Here is a 20,512-nt window from a genome sequence, read left to right on the forward strand (position 1 = left end):
CGTTGGTTTTTTTCGAAATGGTCATTAAGCAGTAAACTTCAATCAGTCTTGAGAATAAAAAAAAATAAAAATAAAGACTTCAGAAAGCTTTTGAGCTTTTTCAGAACACAAACATAGTGCCATACTGCTTGGCTAATAGCTTCTGTATTATTTTCTTTCCGCCCACATCACCATGACAGCTAATATTAGAATGGTAGAATAAAAATGGACAAAAAGCAGAAAATGTGTTAAATATTTTAAATATGTTAAATATTTAAAGACAGTAAAACAACTTAAATTCAGTGCAGATACTTATTGTACTGAACCAGTTATAAACTGCTTTACAGCATTTACAATTTTCATTACCAAAATCATGAATCACTTTCAATGTATTTTTCCAATGGACTCGCATTGAGTTCCAAGCCAAAAAGCACCCAGAACACACTTTTTAATGACAATAACTCACACTACCCAATGAATTACAGGTGAAAAATATGGTCGTAAAAGGTTTGAATGACTTATGTTTAAGCAATTTGTTAAAAAAAAAAAAAATTATAATGTCACTTAAGTCTGACAAAGGACAGCCTTGCTTTTAACGAAATGGAACTGTTCCATATTCTTCCCAAAACAGCGTTTAAAACAAATGATAAACGTCATTTACAAGAAGAATGGCCACACTGAAGTATAAATTAGCTGCTTATGACCAATAATTGATATAGATTTTTTTTGTTGTTGTTGTTGTTCAGGAAATGGGGTAAGGATTGATGGCATTTGAAGCTAATTTTGGAGCCATCTACAGTGCTGCATGGTACAGTGCATGACATCATACTGTAGTCCAGAAATAGTCTGGATATAAAACTAAAGCACTACAAACTGGCACTATTACCCTGGACACCATTTTGTTGTGGTTGGGGGATGTAATCCATACCTGCATTCTAGTGTGGCATGTTGCTGATGTTTGCCTAGAAATACTCAGTATTCTGAACTTTATTTTTGGAAGGCTATGGACAGAGAATGTCTTCCAAAAACCACAGAAGAAAAAAAGGTAATAATAAAAAGGAATGCCATAATTTAACAGTGCAAATTAGTAATGGACCCTGAGTGCGCAGCTTAAACCATATTTACTTTGATACAGCCTTTTAAATGACCTTTCAAACTTGTTTTCTAACAAACTGAAGCGGCTAAGGAGTCACACATGCCATGTCATCATGGCAGGGCAGGAAGTATCCTTCCCCTGTCCTTGTTTCATCCTCCCAGATCTACCGCTGCAACCTTCATCTGCACACAGCAGCATGTGCACAGGTTGCTAGGTAATCAATCACCGTAGCAGCAATACCGTTGGCAGTGATTTGCATATTATCTTTTAGCGAGACGCTAATTAGCGCGGTTGTACTATGGTGTTCTTTTATTTTTTTGTAAGTCCTCTTTCTCCAGTTTCTAATGACATAGCATGTGCGACTAATTAGCCATTTAGCTAGTTAGCACATTTCCAATGAAAAGAAGATAATTTAAGGGGTTACATACCGTAGTCATGGACACGGTTATAATTGCACATGCTCCATCTGAATGACTCATTTTCACAGCTGATTTAATCAGTTTTCATTGATTTTTGGTGTTTCAAAGAGATTTTATAGAAAAATCCCTTTCCTGGATTTTCCTCACCCATAAACTTGCATTTTTTTTAATGAGGTCTAGTGAAGCCCATTGATGGACTATTCAGATTATTCAAGTATACGTAATGCTACAGGGAGCTGTTATTGATGGGTCAAGAAAATGAATTGTTAACATTCATTTTAGGGTAAACGATAACTCCAAAATAATGCAAAATGCATAATAATAATAATAATCATAATAATAATAACAACAATAATTCCAAGCACAGAATTAGCAAAAATAATAACGTTAACGTTATTGAAAGTGAAGTTAGCTGTATTGTAACTGTTGGTGACCCCAGCCAGGATGCTGGTAATTGCCAATGCTTGCTTCCTAGGCATCAATGGACATTGGCTAACTTGTTTGGCAAGCTAAGGCAAACTAGCAAATGAAGGTTCGCTCATGTTTCCTAGCAGACTAAAATGACAAATGGAGTAGCTAGAAAACAGCTATAGCAGGGTTATACAATTTCTTATCTAGCTACAACCCAGCCATCTTACATTTGCATTTGAGTCAGCCAATGGAAAGACAAAGTGAACTGACTCACCAGCTGAAGCCTATTGTGAGTCAGCGATGATGTCACAATGCACAATTCAACTTTTAATTTAAAAACAGCAAATAAAGCAACAACTCGAAAAGCTGAGCAGTGAAATGGTGACTGAAATCATAATAACTGCACATAAAAATAAACGTCTGTTGAGATGGGGCTTGCAGTTCTGGGTTTGAGCATCAAAGGGGGGCGTCGTGAAATCAGAATCGCATAGCAGTCGCGCAACTTAACAAGATGCAGTCTGATTTATGGCCAGTACGAAGATAAATCGTTTATCTAAACCTGATTAAAGCCATTAATAAAATGAAAAATAAAAAAAAATAAAAGCCATATTTACCACCTGCATTAATCAGAGGGAAGGGGTTCTGCCAGAAGGGCATGCTTGCAGAGTACTAAAAACGTGCATAATCCACACAAGGTTCAAACAACCCAAGACAGGCGGTGCGCACAAAAAATGACTAAGTCCTGCATGCCCTTCCAAAAGATACATTCCTTTACGATTATCAAAGTGACCCCTCAAGCAGCAAGGATGTGGAACTATCACATCTTATCAATTTCACCTCCCACCAAGGAGTCAAGGGTGCTTGTGGTTATTTTCCAAGCAGAACGGTAAACTGAACGCGAACTGGAGTGGTTGCAAAGCACATAAGCTCAAAGTTATTGATTTTCAGACCACACAGGTAAAGATGATTACGGCTTCTCTACTTCATAACATCCGCTAGTCCTCCTCCAGCTGGTAGTTAATTTAAGTATAAGATCATGAGTATCAAAGCCTATAACTGATAGTCAAGCTAAGTATAAGATCATGTGCATCAAAGCAGTACATTCACTGTAGCTAATGCAACTACATGGAAAGAAAACAGCTAAACCCATGAATTTAGAAATGAATGACATAGTTAGCTAAAGCTAAGCCCTCTCAACAAAAGAAAATTAAGTGGAGCTCCATCACTGCTGTGATGTCACAATGATCTCAATCTGTCACTCTGGACACTGAACATTCCAATCACTGTCAAAGGACTCGCATATGAGTGATCGAGGTGTGTGCAGTCTGGTGATTTTGCTTTCTAAAATGGCCTCCCCTGCACCCTTCTGCCTACTGGTCCTGTCTAACATGGGTCAGCTTTGGCTGCCTAAAATGACCGCTCTGCTATGGAAATCCCACTTTTGGTGCTCAATATTCAACATCTGGATCCAACAACCACAACAGGCCGCAATGCAGTGACTTTAAAACAAAACTTGCAGACCATTGGTTGGCAGAGACGGTCTGAGTGTTGAAAGCAGGAGAAAGGGAACTGTCGCATTTTCCTGTCCGCAGTAGGCTGTTCTGTGCATACGCACGTCTATGTCTTTTCAGTACGTTTCTGACTTCCAAACGCGGTGTGAAAGTCATCTGAAACTTGGCACGTTTCACAAAGAAAGACCCGCAACTTTTTCTGCCGCACGTTTGTGATGTCCTTGTTCTCTCCCGAATGAATTTTGTCCCCTCACGATATGTGCTTCATTTACCACTGCCGTACAGAGAGAGGCACACACAAAACACACGCAAACGCACACGCGCAAACACGCACAGACACACACACACAGACACACACGTTCACGCACACACACAAACAAACGCAAGCTCTCTGTAACATGAATATGCCTTGTTCCTTATTTGTGTGCTGCACTAATAAATCAATAAATATATATATTTTTTTTTTTGAACAGCAAAGCATCCACGAGGGCCTCGCTGTGCGACTACCTTCGCCGCCCCGCCCAGTTCCCACACTGTCGCCGCAGCCCGGCGCGGTTCAGTCAGGAGCAGGTTCACCACTCATTTTTATGTCCCTAATTCAAATCGCCGCTGACAGGTTCTTCCTCAAATTAACGAGATGCCAGGTAGCGAGAGGAGCCAACGATAAAATTGTCTTGAGCGCTCAAGGCCTGGCTGCGGCCCGTCTCTCCCCGCAGGTAATTTCACAGTGCTTAGTATCTCGCAGAGGGCCATGATCCAGAGTGATCATCCAAGGTTGTTGCGAGGGGGAAAACGTGATGTTTAGCGCACCCAGGGAGGTAGGGGGAGCAGAGGCACAGCGCTCTCTCTCTCTCTCTCTCTGTCTCTCTCTCTCTCTCTCTCTCTCTCTCTCTCTCTCTCTCCCTCTCCCTCTCTCGCTCTCTCTCTACGCGTGAACTTTTCCAACACGTCAGCACAATAAATCTAGTTCTGAACTGACAAACTATCAATTTATGGACTGTCAGAGGTGACGAGAGGCGTTGGGGGCTGTTCAGATCCGACCCCGGCCGCGGCACTTTGGGAAGCGCAGAGGACGATGCAGCCGGGGAGAACCTCGCCACGGGCGCATCCGCTCGTTTTTAAACGTTTGTTTTTCTCAGCGAAGAATAGAGCGCTTTCAGCGATTCGACAGGCCGCAACCAACAGCTCAAAGGCATTTCAATGCAATCCACGGGGTGCATTGAATGAGAGAAAGAGTATAACACATCCAATGTGAAACGAAACCCAAAGAAAGGGGAAGAAATTGTACAATGACTTAAAAAGACCAAATCCCTTCCAATAAAAATATATTCACAAAAAAAAAGAACAAATCCCCATCTTTGAGAGTAATGAATACAATGAGATATGAATGTAATATCCTTGTACAATGATTCATGCATGCACAATTTGCACATGAGAGGACAGAAGAACCGTGACGGAGAAAGACACACCACCTGACTAAGTGAACCAATCCTGGGGAATAAAAGATGGAGCCATCCCCCTTGGCCTCTCATCAACGTTCTGGTGTTTCAACAGGGCAGGGTCATTCAGGCTTAGGCCTGTAGGTGCCGCTGTTGAGAATGTTTTTTTAAATTTTATTTATTTTGCTCTTTTCAAAACCTCTAACCAGCTCAGGAGCTTCAGGAAGGGAAAAGATAACCGATTCCAGACCTCTCAGGCCTTCCGGAAAGACCAGATACCCCAAAAAAAAAAACTCATTGCGTGGGTGGGTGGGTGGGTGTGAGGGCAAAGGAGCGCAATTTAGTACATCCCCGAAGGGATGGTATGATTCTAAATAGAGCTGTCAGTCAATCTAGCCAGTCTATATCTATGTCCAGCACACAGCGCTGGATGCCAAAGGTGAGAGAGTATCTCAGAACTTGCAGAGCGCAGAGCTTTCTCTCAAACTGCACTTGAGAGCAAAACAAAAACACCGCGGCCGTCTTACTGCTGACGCCGATCCAGCCCATTAGCGAGGTGGAAAAAGCACCGTACATTAGCCCAAACCAGCCAATCACCAGCTGAGAATGACACGGCACCATAGACGTCTAACAACCCCCAGGTAACCTGAGAGTCGTCATGAACCTGAAGCAAATCAGATGCACACAGAACACGCTGTCTTTGTTTGGTTTTGATTGTATGAATGGGCGTTTTGGGCCGCTCCCTACGCAAGAGCCTGCAGCGTAAGAGGTATTCAGATATGAAAAATGGCGTACAGGCGGCGTCCGTAATCTCCCCGTCCCCACACGCGTGTGTGTGTGTGTGTGTGTGTGCACTCGAGGCAGGGAGCGTGGCGGGGGCCTAAATCAGACACGACGTGCTTTGTCAGGACGTTAAGGGCCCCTGTAATTAAGCGACGGCTGTAAAAAACAAGAAACGTGTGTTTTTGGGATAAGGCCGTTTGCATAAATCACAGATCGTTTGCGGACGTACACTGGAAACACACTTTGGAACTCTCTAAAAGAGAAGAGAGGGCATTTTTATTTATATATTTGCGGTCGCCTGAGTGATGAGAATGGGGGCGGCGTTCCATTCGAGCGAGGCGGCACCACGGATTCTTGAGATCGGATATTGCGATATGCATGTTCCGGGGCCTGACCGAGAACAATACTCTGGCAGTGGATGTTCTGTACTGTAGCAGTGCAGCAGCAAGTCCTGTTCGCAAGTGTGAACTCCTGTAGTTGACCCTTTAGAGTGTGATTATAACGTCATTGACTGAACATTCTAATGCTGATGTTAACAATCAGAACTGGGGATTGTGAGGGATGGAGTTCTAGAACACTGACATAAGAGTTTGGGGGGGGGAAAAAACAGAAGATAAAAGACCACTCTTCAAAGGGTTAAGAAGCAGAGATGACATCACAGAGGCTGAGTACCTGCAGAGCCAGCAGGACCTCTGAGGACGTGCGGGGCACTCACCCACTGTCAGCTGTCCTGTCAGCTGACCAAGGCCGTTCCTGGCGTTGACCGTCACGTTCCTGTCCGACTGCAGGACCAGGGGGCTGTCCTGGAACCCAGAGGGAGGAGGGGGGTATGACAGAAGGACAGGACAGGGGGAGAAAGAGAGGAATTTGGTTTTGGGGGGGGGGGGTGTGAAATAGAGAAAGCAACAGAGAGGGAATGACAATAGGAAAAGAAATACAGAGGGAGAAAAGAGAAGTGTGAGACAGAGGGGGGTAGGGCAAGAAAAAGAAAGGTAGGAAGAGAGAAAGGGAAAGAGGAATAGAGATGGGTGACGAGAGAGACAGAGAGAAAAGAATAAAATCAGGGCAGAGTAAGGTACACAGGGAGAGAGAGGGAAAGAGAAGAGAAGGGAGAGACATACAGGGGCAAAGAGAAAGAGTAAAGGAGTGAATTACAGTGTGTGAGCGAGAGACGTAGTGAATGAAAGAAAAGAAAGGAATGAAAGCAAAAGGCAGAGAAGGAGATAGGTGGGGTCGAGAGAGAGGAGAAATAAAAAAGGAGACGGAGAGAAGGGAAGAGAGGAGGGGTGAGCGCATTCGTTAAACTCAACATCGCGGCAGCCTTTCAAACACGCGTCACCTCGGACGCCGCGGTGGTCGTGAGCGCCCGTCACCGTTCCTTTTGCTAGCGGCCCACAAACCCCAGCCGAGCACCGGAGGGGGGAGAGAGACACCGGCAAAGTCCCATAACCACATAATCTCAGACCACAGGGACAGATTACGGGATAGCCACACTCAGCAGCCTCCCACGATGGACGGGGCTACGCAGCGGGACCGAGCTGCAGCGCTAACTCGTGCCTCTCCCTCCGCGTCCCCCCTTCTCACTTTTCAAAAACTAGCTTAACTGCCATGACAGATACAATGCCTGGCATTGCCAAAGTGCGTGCATAATGGCATCAGCGCAATCAATAATGAGAATTGATAATTGATAATAATTACCACAGTCAGGGTGCCGGGTGCTCAGTAATTAGCAAATACGAACAAGGCAGCAATAATGATAAATGCGAGAAACCCAGCTGACAATAACAATTTAAAGTGACTGATCTGACGGCTGTGTGATGCTGTAGTTGCCTGCTCACTGTCACCCGGGCTGTGGGGTCTGTGGCTGTCTCTCTCTACACCTGGGTACCTGGGTGGGTCAAGCAGGGGTGTAGCACAAAATTCTGGGCCCTATACATAAGCGGTCTCTGTGGGCCCCCTTCCTCTCTTGATCCGTGTCTCTCACGCATCATTCCAGGCTTTTCGAGGGCCCTCCCCCCATTCGGGCTCTGGGTAGACAGTCCCCCCACTGCGACGCCCCTGTGGGTCAGCGTTCCACTCTCTCCCTCCCTATGTCTTTCTCACTCCCTCTCTCAATTCAACTCAAAATGCTTTATTGGCAGGACATGTTAAAATATACCTTTGCAGAAACAAATACGTTTTTGCATACATTTTACTACAGTACTGCTAATATCACATTTTGAATCAGTGTGCATAAAAACACAGTCAAGAGTAAATACAATCGATCCAGAATAAATAAGCGATATAAAATAAAGCTGCCTCAGGCTGTTTTTACTGATGTCGCGTTGCTTTCCTCTGCTGTCCTCCCTGTTTGTTTCTATTTTCACTGCCGGAATCACTGTACAGATCTAATTCATATGACTCCGCGATTTAAAAAAACATCCAAGGTTATTGTACATCCTCTACTTGCTATCTCTCTATCTCTCTCTCTGTCTGTCTCTCTCTCTCTCCCACATCCCCTCTCTATCCATCACTATTTCACTATTGAGAAGAGAACAAAGAACAGCAATTGCAGGTTAATTACACGGGTTACGAAATTGTCAAAATGGTGAAGGGGGCGGGGGGACTGCTTTTGTCAGTCACAGCGGCATCGCAGGTGATGCGACGCTTCAGGGGCGGGGGGGGGGGGGACTGCTTTTGTCAGTCACAGCGGCATCGCAGGTGATGCGACGCTTCGGGTCGGGCAGCAGTGGGCGGAGATGCGGAGGGTTCCGGAATGACGGACGTTTAAGTGTTCCGACTTCGGAAGGCGATAAGACGGTGCTCTTTGCTGCATGGCAACAGAAGTGGGCCCCGGGAGCACACAAAACAAACCCGGTGAAAGCATTTTGTTGGACGGCGTGCCCTGCGTTTAGAAAGCGGCCCTTCCGAGGGCCGTTGACCTGGTAGGAGATGAGCCTTTGGCTGGTGGAGCACAAGTTATTTTTCTAACGCTCACTGACGCTTTGTTTGCTTTTGTTGTTTTTGTTTTTTTTTTTTTTCCATGAAAATGTACAATTAATTTCAAAGCGCAATTAGATGAATTACAAACAGACCCTGATGGCCTTTTAATAGGCCTCTTCTTCAACCGTTTTCCCCATTAACACAACAATGAGTCCTAACGCGCACCAACAAAACAAAACAATTAAAAAAAAAAGATTGGCACACATCACAGCAACAGCAAAAAAAATAATAATAATAAAGGGGGAAAGCAAAACTCCAAAAGCATGAGGGAAAAGATATACAGTCGCATTTCCTTAAATCATCCTTGCATTGGTGCCAGCGCCACTGCGGGTAACAGAAATGCATTTTATTACGTCGCATTCATTGAACAGACACTCTTATCCAGAGTGACTTAGAGTGCCGGGGAACACAAGAGCACCCCTGTCCTATGTTTCACGTCGGCACAAAAAGAGTCATTAATCTCATTCAGTGCAGTTCAGGTTTTGCCCTATAGAGAGAAACACGCAAATCCTGAGACAGAGGCTGGCATTCAGTCAACATTCACCGCTAACTATGACTAACAATTAAATGTGAGAAGGTGTTTTTTTTTGTTTTTCTTTCACAAGCAGTTTGGTGGGTTCAGCCAAAATTAACACCCAACGAGTTTGTGAAGAAAAGGTGTAATGGTTATGTTGACTTTTTCCTTTTCTGGAAAGAAAACATATGACAAAATGTTGAGAGAGCCTGGGAAAGAACTGTGAGTGTGGTGCTGTATGTTCTGCCAAGAGCACCCAGTGCAAGGCTAAAGGTCAGGCGGGCATCGATGAGGGAGAGCTTGAGACCTGGAGCTTGAGGTCGTTCCACCTCACAAAGCCTCTGACCTCGTGTTCATGGCAGGCATGACCAATCCACTTCTCACACGCTTCTTTACTTCTCTCTCTCTCTCTCCCTTTCTCTTTCTCCCCTCCCTCTCTATCCCTCTCTCACACACATACACATACCTTCTCTCTCTTTCTCTCTCTCTCACACGCACACACACATTTCTCTGTCTCTCTCTCTCTCACACACACACCCCTCTCTCTCTCTCTCTCTCTCTCTCTCACACACACACACACACATCTGAAGCGCGGCCCTTCCCAGGCCCAGGTGGCGTTTCTGCATCGCTCTCTCCTCTCCGGCTTTGCTCTGATCTCGGGTCTCATCGGAGACACTGCATCCTTGTCGTTGTTCACCAAGGTCAAGTGCAGACCAGAGAACGAGGCACTTAAGCCCCGAGATGGGCTTTTGAACGCCAGTCCATCAGTAGCCTCTCTTCCACATGTGCTACTTCTGCAGTGGTGTATTACCTCGACCATAGAATACAGCATGGACCACAAAGCCTGTATGCAATATAATACAAGAGGGCAAGCTTCTCCAACAATGACGGGTTAAAGAGACGGAATGTTTTTTTTCTGCGTAGCACATGTATTGATCGATACTGCTCAGCAGGCCAACGCACTGACTTGCACAGTGGGGTGAGCACAATCGAACTGAAATGAAGCCGTGTACGGTCACCGGGAATGTTCCAGAACATCCCTTGAAAAATATCTCTGACAGTACACGCCATTGCTCGTGAAACATAAGAAACCTTAGATGAACTGGGCACAGAAACTTCCACCAAACAAACCCAAACTTCCAACAAGCAAAACCTAACAGTCACTCCTCATTCAAAGTCACTTAGGCCTTCTCTTCCTGCGAAGCTAGTCATAGTTAGAGGACACTAGGACAGTCCAGAAGTTTGATACATGACCCTATGCATGTTGGGATTAATTCGCTTAATTAATGCATGTGCTACACCTGTGTGGTAGCCTCAGGTTTGTGGCTAAATGGCTTCCATGTTTACAACCTCAGGAACAAGAACCGAGTATTTCAGAGGAGCAACAACCCAAGCCAGTTGTACTTGTGACCGGTGTGAGTAAAGAACGGTGGTTGGATTCAGACTTGGAGAGCAACCGTGCGTGCAACAGCCAATCACAGGGCTGTGACCCACAAACCATTTTCCTCGGCGCTGAGGCCAGAGAGGCAGAGGGTTCCACTTTGGAAGGTCACTGGAGCGATTCAGCAGTGAGACTGAACCCATGACATTCTGGGTGAGTGCAGATGTAACTGCCACAGCTGCCCAGATAGCGACTGAATGATGGCCCAGTGCTGGCCCACACTTAGCAGATCAACTGTCCGACATACCGCCATGGGATGGCAGCGATGAACCCATCCGAATCTGGCAGCCAGAACGCAGCCGCAACTCAACCTTGATGGTCAGGTGTGATATGCACGTGGGCAACGGTTAGCCCAGATTTCGAATGTCACAATACAAACTTCAATGTGGCTGGTTACAGTTGGGGCACTTTTTGGGCCCAGAATTTAAAACGCCGCACAAACCTTACATGTGGTTGGCTGCAGTTGGCCAACTTTCGGTCCACAATGCACTTGCAGTTTCCATAACCACAACAACTCTTAAAATGCCTGAACTCAACCATATTTGGCCCAGAATTTACCGGCTATCAGGGCTAGGGCCCTGTTGAGCGAAAGACTTAACGCAAGTCCTCCAGTCTTGAGCCACACCCTCTGGGATGCAAAGACAGAGGAAATCTGGCAGGTGCCACACTTGGCCGAGCCATCGCCAAACTGCCCGAGCCCAAAGGAGCGCAAGTTACCCCCCCACCTCCTACCTCCCTTTTAAAAAAAAAAATCTACACCTTATTTTGGTTAGATGAAAAAAAAAACGAAAATAAAATTAGCGGAACCGAAACGCGCGGCTGACCTGTTTCTCCCCCCCACCACCCCCCGCTTAATATCCTTGTGTTCTGGAAATGAAAATAATAATCGGAGAAAAGCGGCGTTGATCAAGCACAGCCGAGCCCCGTTTACACTTCGGCACCTGCTATTCATTACGCCCCGTTTCCTCCTCCCCCTCTCCTTCATTCTCTCCTTCCGCCGTGTTTATTAAACCAAGCAAAAAAAGAAAAAAAGACTTTAATAAGCCACACCTGCTTGCCCCTAATTTTAGAACGGCAGATATCTCCAGTGACATTTTCGAACGCGCGCCAATGCGAAATATTTTTTCCAGCGCTCGGATCCGTTCCAATTAATCCGGCTCCTTTATTTTCCGCTCGTGATGTGGCGCGATATTGTTCTGTTTACAATCGCGGCGAAGCCCGGAGAAGGCTGAGTGGAACGAGGCTCTTCGCTCCGAGCTCCCTTACGCAATCCTTTGAAAGCTCGCTCGCTCGCGCACACGCGTTTAATGCATCCATAAACCAGTCTGAAGTGCTCTGCGGTCTGAATGCTAAAGAGCTGAACCGAATACACAAATGGGATTTATTTATGATATTGCAGAAGGCATTTACCGGTATTAGAGACAGCAGCATCAAAATGCTGATGCGTTAATGTTCTTTTTTTGTTTTTTGTTTTTTTTTCGACGCCCTTCGACGCGACGGCCTCCACGTGAACGCACGCAGCAAAGTGGATCAGCATTTTCGGTGACGTCAATAATTATCCGATCAATCATGTCGGACCTGGGCTCTTTTTTTTTTTTTAAAGTAACGCCTATTTCCATGAATCGCTGAAAGTTTGAAACTATGCAAAAAAATTTAACATAGATCTTACACAGATCAACTGATGCGGATGTAAATACATGCAAATTAAAGCTGAAAGCCTGCATAGTCATTGTTTCATTTCAAATGCAATGTGCTGGAGTACAGAGCAAAAAAAAAAAAAAAAAATTGTGTCCCTGTCAGAATACTTATGCACTGGGAGGGAGGTGGATGGCTAATGAAATTGAGCAAAATCTTATCTACCTTATGTTTTTTTTAAAACCCCAGGTAGCCTAACACCTTTAGCCTGTAGTGCAAGTAAAAAAGGCAATAAAGCTGCAAGGAATATAGCAAAGAAGAAGGAGTTAGGCTTAGATGTGCGGGGCCAAGTAAACACATTGTGGCAAGGTTATTCCCCGCGAGAAATTGCAAAGAAGTTTAAGATTTCAGAAGGGTCCAGCTGATGGGCAGTAATGTTAACAGGAGAAGACCAGGAAGGCCAAGAGGCAGTAGACAAATATCTTGCGGTGTCCAGCAAAAGAAACCGTAATAAAATTGCACCACCACTAAGGAAAGAACTCAATGAGGCTGAAGAGAAACCAGTTCCTCTGTTTCCTGTGAAATGGCAACTATGATTTGCTGGTCTAATAGGAGATGCATCTGCCTTTTCCCAATCTTTTTTGTCCAGTGTTGATGGTGCTTGGCCCACTGGAGTCTTTTCTTCTTGCTAAAAGCACAGCACACAGCGATGGCCTTTTTGCAGATACACAGGGAGCAACTGTTGAGCAGTCCTTGAGTGTTTTTACTTTAATTATAATCATTTGAATGAGGAACACCATTAGGACGCATGATTTAATTATGAGATTAATAAGCAGGGGACTGCAGATTGCCACTTATCTTTACTTCAACATCACTACCTCGCTGAATATCAGCGTAGAAGGAAAAGAGAGAGAAAGAGAGGCAGTCTCAGAGACTGTATTTCCTGGGTAATTTTTAGGGGCCCAAACACATGGAAAATACGTATTTGTTGGACCACGTCGAGGGCGTAGCGGCGGACGCTATCAGTGCCGTTCATCAGAGTGCACTCTTGAGCGTTCCCGCCACCCGTGACTCCAAACCCATCGCCTCTAGTCCCGACCTCAGACACACTATCTCTACAGCACCTGGAAAAGGAAGTCACAGTTCACGAGACTGGTTTCTGCTAAAAAAAATTAAAAAAAAACGCCTCTGCATTCTGATTTGGTTCTAGCAAGTTTTTGCCAGTGTTATGTTAAAGGTAAATGGTTGACCTGGCTCGAATAGTCGCCTCCAGTTACAATTTGCCAGAAGTTCATTTAGTTTGTTTACCAAAAACAAAGCTAGAGAAATATGTAAACATCAATAACACATTTAAGACTATACATCATTTTCTTTGTTTTTTTTATTGCGAAAGGGGAAGCTGTTTTGCAAATACTGTCACTTTACTTTACAGCTTAAACAGCCCCGGAGGTATATTCAGGATTACAGTCTGTGAAACCCTGAATAAGACTCTTACACTTGTATTCAATCTACAGCACTTCAAAAGTGGGTTATAATACCATGGAGCTTCATAGACAGGTATTCAATCTATCAGCCATTACTGCTTCTTAGGCCTTCTCCCTGTACATGTTCCATTCTCTTTTTTTAAATTAGTGTTTCTGACATCCTGTGAAAATGGACACAGACCATGTAGTCTTAACGATGGCACAGTCGGGTGATCTGCACTGGTTTCCCTCCTTTTTCTCTGTGAGTGCATACAGTAAATCCCTTTCCACCATCATTCTACATGATAACAGAGCTCCCACTCAAGCAGTGGATGCAAGGATACTGGACGCAGGTCCCAGCGAATTACCTGAAATCACACAGTGCTGCCCTGCACCTCCGTCCCCTGCTTTGCGTCTGAAAGCCACGCAGGGCTGTGATTGGATGGTACCTGGACGGGAGGACCCTGGGGGGGTACTCAGGTAGCCGATGTTCTTGGTCGGCAGGTGAAAGCCTTCCCTCTGAAGCAAACCGGAAAGCTCCAGTGTAGCGATGGGGACGGTTGTAGGAGACGCCGTCCTTCAGGTGAGACACCGCTGGTCATTAAAGGATCCCACACTGCTTGCTGCAAAGAACAGGGGGTTCCCCGGTGTCCTGGCCAAATCCTGGCAGCCATTCATCAACCAGGTAGGGTCTACATAATGTACCCCCTCCCTCAATTACAGTAGAGCAGGCAAAAATCCTGACACTAATCGTACCATATGTTCTTCTTCTTTATCTTTCTCTTGCCCTTCTCATTATTATTCATATGATGCAGTGATGTGCTGAACAGTAAGACGCTGCAGAAATGTTATGTAAAAACAGTGAAGACACAGTACAGAGTTCTCACATGTGATGATTTTAGGAGCTTAATGTAATTGACATTAAGATTGCATGATGCCAGAGTCGCTGGGACACTCAGTAGATCAATAATGTCTTCACTCTTATCTCTTCAGAGCGCATATTGATGTTCATATGTTTTTAATCATGATTCCCATAGAAACACAGAATCCATAAAAAATACAGAAGTAAATAGTACGTTTGGAAAAAGCCATTAGCTTTGTTATTGCTATCCACCCACCAAATACATTGCACTGTATCCTTACAATTAAAACAGGGAAGCAATAAAGTTATTTTTAACTGTGTCATTATTTTCACAACCTCATGAGTTTGGCAGTCACTCTAATTCCAAAAAAAAAAGTATTTTGAAAGAAATAAAGTGTATTTTGCCTGTGCTGTACTGATGTAGCACTGGGCTGAATCTGGACCTAAGCTTCAGACCTGTCGGAGCTAGCTCAGAAAATCCCTGCCTGGATATCAGTATGTATTGTCAGGAGACGCACAGCAACTGTTGCTATGCAATACCGGTGTACCTGTTAATATGAATAAGACACGTGAAACCAACCAACCAATGGGAGGTGTTCTGGCCCTCTGCTTCTCTCCTTGGTGATGCTGACCTGCACCCCCACCCCACCCCCCCCCCAACACACACCTGATCAATAATACATGTTGGCTGCTTCCAGCTCTCTCTCGGTAGATCTAGACAGCAGCGAGTTACGTAAGATGCTTCTGCAAACTCAGAGGGAACGAACAGTAAAATCTCGCTCTCTAGTAACTGAGGGGTACAAATTCCCCCGCCAGCTTTCTTCTCGTCCCAGCAAGTCTTACTTGCTTTTTTGGGGGGGGACTACAGTGCCCCCCAGTTCTCCCCCTGTTTGTCTGCGATCTCTCTCTCGCACCTTCCCGAAAGGGTCAGATTGCCGCGCTGTCAGAAAGCTTAGGACCGAGGGCCTCTTCTCCCCCTGTGAGCTCCTGAGGTGGTGGAGTGGCTCTTCCTGTAATCCACACAACAGGAAGGCAACGGGGGACCTTGCTGAAGGATCGAGCGTTTCTGCCGGCCTTGCACTATTTAGCGCTGGACATGGCGATGGTAGGAGGCCTTGGCAGATTTATCGTCTGGATAGAGACATCAATGGACCCCAATATCAATGACATCACTCCACCCCAATCACTCTCCCGAACCACAACAGACCTGTGCAATGCTTATTGAATCCTTTCATTGTCTTATCGGTGCATCAATTAACTATTATAATTAAATAGCTGCAGGGTGAACAGGGGAATTGCCAAGAGGGTGTAAATGCTTTGCATCCACCTGGGGCAGGCACTGCTCACTGCTGCCATAAAGCAAAGGGGCATTTTACTACCGCAAAGCACAGCTGAGTTTATCATTTCGCATTTTTTTTAGTCTTGTGCTTGGCCTTGTCTTTAGTAGCCCGTGTGACGGATAGCAAATGTAGCCAATGTTCAAAAACCAGACACTATACTGACACTGTGCTGACTCAAGCTCTTTCTTATGCAATGCTACTGGCTCAAAGAGTGTTAATTACCTTCTTTCATAGTTACTGCTGGTCTTATAAATGTATGGGAGGCACTTATGTGCTTTGTTTTATAACAGGCTCAGGGATGAGAGTGTCTGTTAATTAGGCAGAGATGTAAATTATCACAGACGTGTCGGTTGGGTGGTGCATGTCCGTCACGTCCTCACTGGCTCTAAGCCAGAGGCTTCAGCCTGACGCCAGAGGGTTGTAGGTTCAATCCTCATCTGCCATCCAAAAGAGCAGAACCAGAATGCTAAGTTTTTTTTGGTCTGCCCAACCTCCTTACAAATGTTAGCCACTGCTTCTTGGCAATGCTATTGGTGTCAGAAGCAGTGAATTGTGGGTAAAGCACCTCTAATAGACTGTAAACCCCCCAGTCTGGCTCTCTCACTCTCTCTTTCTCTCTCCCTATCTCTCTCTTCCTTTCCCTCTCTCGACAAAGATCTCATGTCTATGATTCCCCCCTCCCTCTCAAAGGGCTTTATGTCTAAATGGTAAAAATAAATAAATAAATGAGTAATAAGACATACATATGGCAGGTAATGATATCATTCATCTGGTTTTTTTCCTGACGTACAGTGTGTCTGCGCAGTCTCGGCTGTCATAGATAATTCAGTGTTTCAGCTCGATTATGCAGCAGCTTGTACTGGAAATGTGCGATGATGCTCTTTTGCCTTGAATACCAATCGGGTAATTTATATTATTTTATTTATTTTTGGTGACCTGTTTATGAATTATTAACGCGCGACGGAGCCCCTCAATCTCCATCGGCGTGTTTTCCGTGGCAGTTATGTGCGGTGCGTTCCCCTTTTTTTTACACTCTCTAAAATAAAACACACGCACACACGGCTTAATTAAAGTGCGGGACCATATGTTCTGCCAAAGTCTAATGAATGATGCACGCTGCATAATGTCTCCGCCGCTCTCTCGCACGCTCTCAAAATCAAAGCGCTGAACACAGACATGTTCACATGGTCTGTATGAGAATGCCACTGCATGCACAGACTAAGCACATAGCAAGTTTTCACTAATTCGTCCTTGTTTTTTTAATGAACATTTACTGCGAGCTTCAGATACTTGAGTTGTTTTTTTTCTTCCTGTTTTAAAGCTAACTGAGAGCAGGCAGCCAACAGAGGGCGCTGTCCAAGACAAACTGCACTACCCTGTGACTACATTACATTGCATTCATTTGGCAGATGTTTATATCCAAAGCGACGTACAATAAGTGCATAACTATGCAGTGACTACTAAGCACTGCACCTGCATTGATTTGCTCTTCCTCTTCACCTGATTTTTATTGCTTCCACAAAAAAACTACAAAGAACAATGATGACATTGAATTTGAGTGTGTGATAATATAAAGATTTTTTTTTTTTGACAATACCTTGAGAATTTAACATGGAACAATGCAGCTGAGGAAACCCTGACAAAATGGATGCAAATATCACAGAATTTGCACAGAGCACAAAATCCAGATCTAAATGTCACTGGCTTACACGAGGGATCAGCCAAGAAACTGATGCCATTTGGGGCAGGTACGGCTGTAATCTCAATTACAGTGGCGTCAATTAATTAAATGTCCTGTCTTAATTACTTTGTGCAAGGTAAAATAATGTATAGTCCAACTGACCTTGAATGTGAATTAAAATTCACGCGAGACAGGGACGAAAGCAGGACGACATCGTCCTGACGTATTGGCGAAAATTGTTATTTTTAAAAAATGAAATGCATCGGTGCGACTGCGTTCCTCTTCGCAGCCCTTGAATATGAACCCAGGAGGCTAATATCGCCGACCTGGGCTGTTTCGCCCATCAGGCCACGCGTTATCAGTCGCATCGTTGTCGGGTATCGGCTCGACGGTGACCTGCCGCGTGCGGTTTTTTTTTTTTTTTCCGACCGATTTACGGCGTCTTGCAAGGTCGGAACGAAACGTCGCCCACCTCCGCATTTCCATAACTGCCCGTCTGACTGACATCCATTCTCGAGCATTCATCCGGCTCGTCCGAAGGTCGCCATGTTGGAATCCAATCACACCAGAGTGCTTTCTGCCCACTTTATTGGCTCGACCATCATCAGGAACCTTCACCCTTAATGTATCTCCGCTCCAGATCCCCAGTCTTCTCTTTTGATGTGAAATACTATGATCACAGCCAGAGGGTTGCCTCTTTCTTGTTGATTTTTTTCTTTAAACCCCAGTCATACTGTGCAATAATATTCATATATATATATATATATATATATATATGAATATATAACAATCATTTTTATAAAATGTAATCAAAAAACAACTATTTTTAAAAATGTGTATACTGTATATATATACAAACAATCTACAGCACATAAACATCTATACACTTTGAGAAAAAGCTTGCTATTGGAAAAAGGAGTTAATTCAATATAAATGCAGATAAGCATGATGAATATTCCGATAGAAACTTTAGCAAAAAATAAATAAAAAATTCAAAATAGGCAATGATTTTGCAATTAGCTTCATTAAATTGGTGAAATGGAAAGAAATACAGTGCTTAGGATATTTAAAGCCTTGAGCTTTAGGCATTCAAAGCCTTATCCCTGTGGATTCTCAATTCACAAATAAGAGATTAATATGAACTTTTATCCTGATATAGAAGGCCACTTTTAAGTCCAATTTTAAAAAATGACTTTGAACAGTGTTTGGACATGTTCCAGTTCCACCTGTGTCACACCAGTTGCACTTCCTAGTCTGGATAAATTGGCCAATCAACCAATCACGGCCATGGTTATTCCCCAGTAGAAAGTTCCAAAATGGTCTAATGTTGCAGGAGGGGACGCCATAAAGTCAGCCACAGGTCTGTGGCTGATCACCACGGCAACAGCCAAATGCAAACAGATTCAGAAGGCAGAATATCAATCTGATTCAATGCTCCACAAGCTTAAATATACGTGTTAAATTTAACGATGCATCCTGTCTTTTTTAGGGCCATCTCTTCCTACTCCCCGGCGTTCGTCCTATCAGCCGCTTGAACTCGCATCGGCGTGCGAAAATGACACCGAAACAAAGTTTTGTGGGCGCGCCGGCGTTTCGATTTACGGACGAAGTGCACTGCAGTTACAGCCGGATTCGATTTGGAGCTTAAGCAACGTTCACCGCGGCCTGAAGTTCGGTGACATTCACACCTCATACGGCGCATACCGGATTCCGGTTGACATTTTGATCCCTTGCGTCGGAAAGAAGAAAATAGAAAAATGAGAGAAATAAAGAAAAATGCAATAAAGGCAAGACAGTCGTGTAGCCTCTTCAGCAGGGACCATAAATCACCGGGTATGTAGGAGGGAGATAAATAGATCAAGGAAAAAAATAATACAAATATCTGGGGAGCGCTTGAGTTTTCTTCTTCTTCTTCTTCTTTTTTTTTGAAAGAAAAGTCCCGACTCAGGCATTTTCAACTTCGTCACCTGGGATTATTGAGCTAGAAGGAGCGTTAGGGAGGTGGGGGACGGGGGACAGGGGAGATGGGGGTAAATAAATATATAAAGCCCGCCGGTCCTCCAAGCGACAGACTCTCAGCGGCTCCCAGGAGGAACAATTATAAAACCGAGGTTTGGGAGAGAGGGTGCCGGCCTGTCACCCGCAGAGCATTAGAGTAGCCCGGCCTGTCGGGCATGCTCAGGATTTAATGGCCTGCGTGGACCGAGACGGCCTCTCCATTAGCAGAGGCAGAGGGTGTGTGGAGGAATGCGGGAAGCACGAGAGAGAGGGGCACCGACCTTATTTTTTGGGGCATAAAATGTGCCTTGTCCACCGCGAGCATCAGGATTTGTCTATTTCTAAATTTAAAAAAAAAACAGAAATGCCCATCGATTTGTCAGGATGCTGCTTGTAAAATAAAATAAATTAAGTACAAATACGGCGATCGTGTTGACGTGAGACTGCAAACGAGGAGAGTGAAAGCGCCAAACGATGCGGTGTTTTGGATCTGTGGGGTGCGTACGGACGGCGCTCACTGCGTTTCATGTATCCGTGCTATCGCACGATGGAAAGTCACAGGTGTTTAATTTCTAGTAACGGTGATGAGGGTTGAAAATGTGAGCTGTTCTGTCACTCTGACTGGTTCATTTAGGATTATAACAGTTACGCAAGACTGGGTGTGTTGGGCGATGTAATAGGATATGAAAGCTTCATAGACTGACTCTCGGCTTAATGAAGGCCAGTGCCGCTGGGGAGGGGGGCGGGGAGGGGGCACGAATCGAGGATTGGCGCAGAAGGGGAGAGGACAACGACAGACAGGGGGGCGGGGTGGGGGTGGGGGGTCGGAGGGGGGCATCGGAGGACACATCGATCACAGTCATAAATTACATCATATTGAAATAAAGCTGTCCAGTAAAGAGAGTATGTAACAATAAAGTAGACGTAGGGTAATAGGCCATCAAATAAGAGAGTGAGA

The 20,512-nt window shown here is 44.8% G+C and overlaps 1 protein-coding gene across 1 annotated transcript in view; it reads right to left on the reverse strand.

Annotated features, from left to right (window-relative positions):
• The window catches only part of LOC135254592 (zeta-sarcoglycan-like), a 163,776-nt gene that overhangs the window by 24,449 nt on the left and 118,815 nt on the right, over nt 1-20,512 (reverse strand). Inside the window, exon 4 of the mRNA XM_064334881.1 lies at nt 6,354-6,441. Within this exon, the coding sequence (XP_064190951.1) occupies nt 6,354-6,441 (88 nt within the window). The remainder of the gene's footprint in view (nt 1-6,353; nt 6,442-20,512) is intronic.

Source organism: Anguilla rostrata, chromosome 5 (assembly GCF_018555375.3).
Source record: "Anguilla rostrata isolate EN2019 chromosome 5, ASM1855537v3, whole genome shotgun sequence".
Lineage (NCBI taxonomy): Eukaryota > Metazoa > Chordata > Actinopteri > Anguilliformes > Anguillidae > Anguilla > Anguilla rostrata.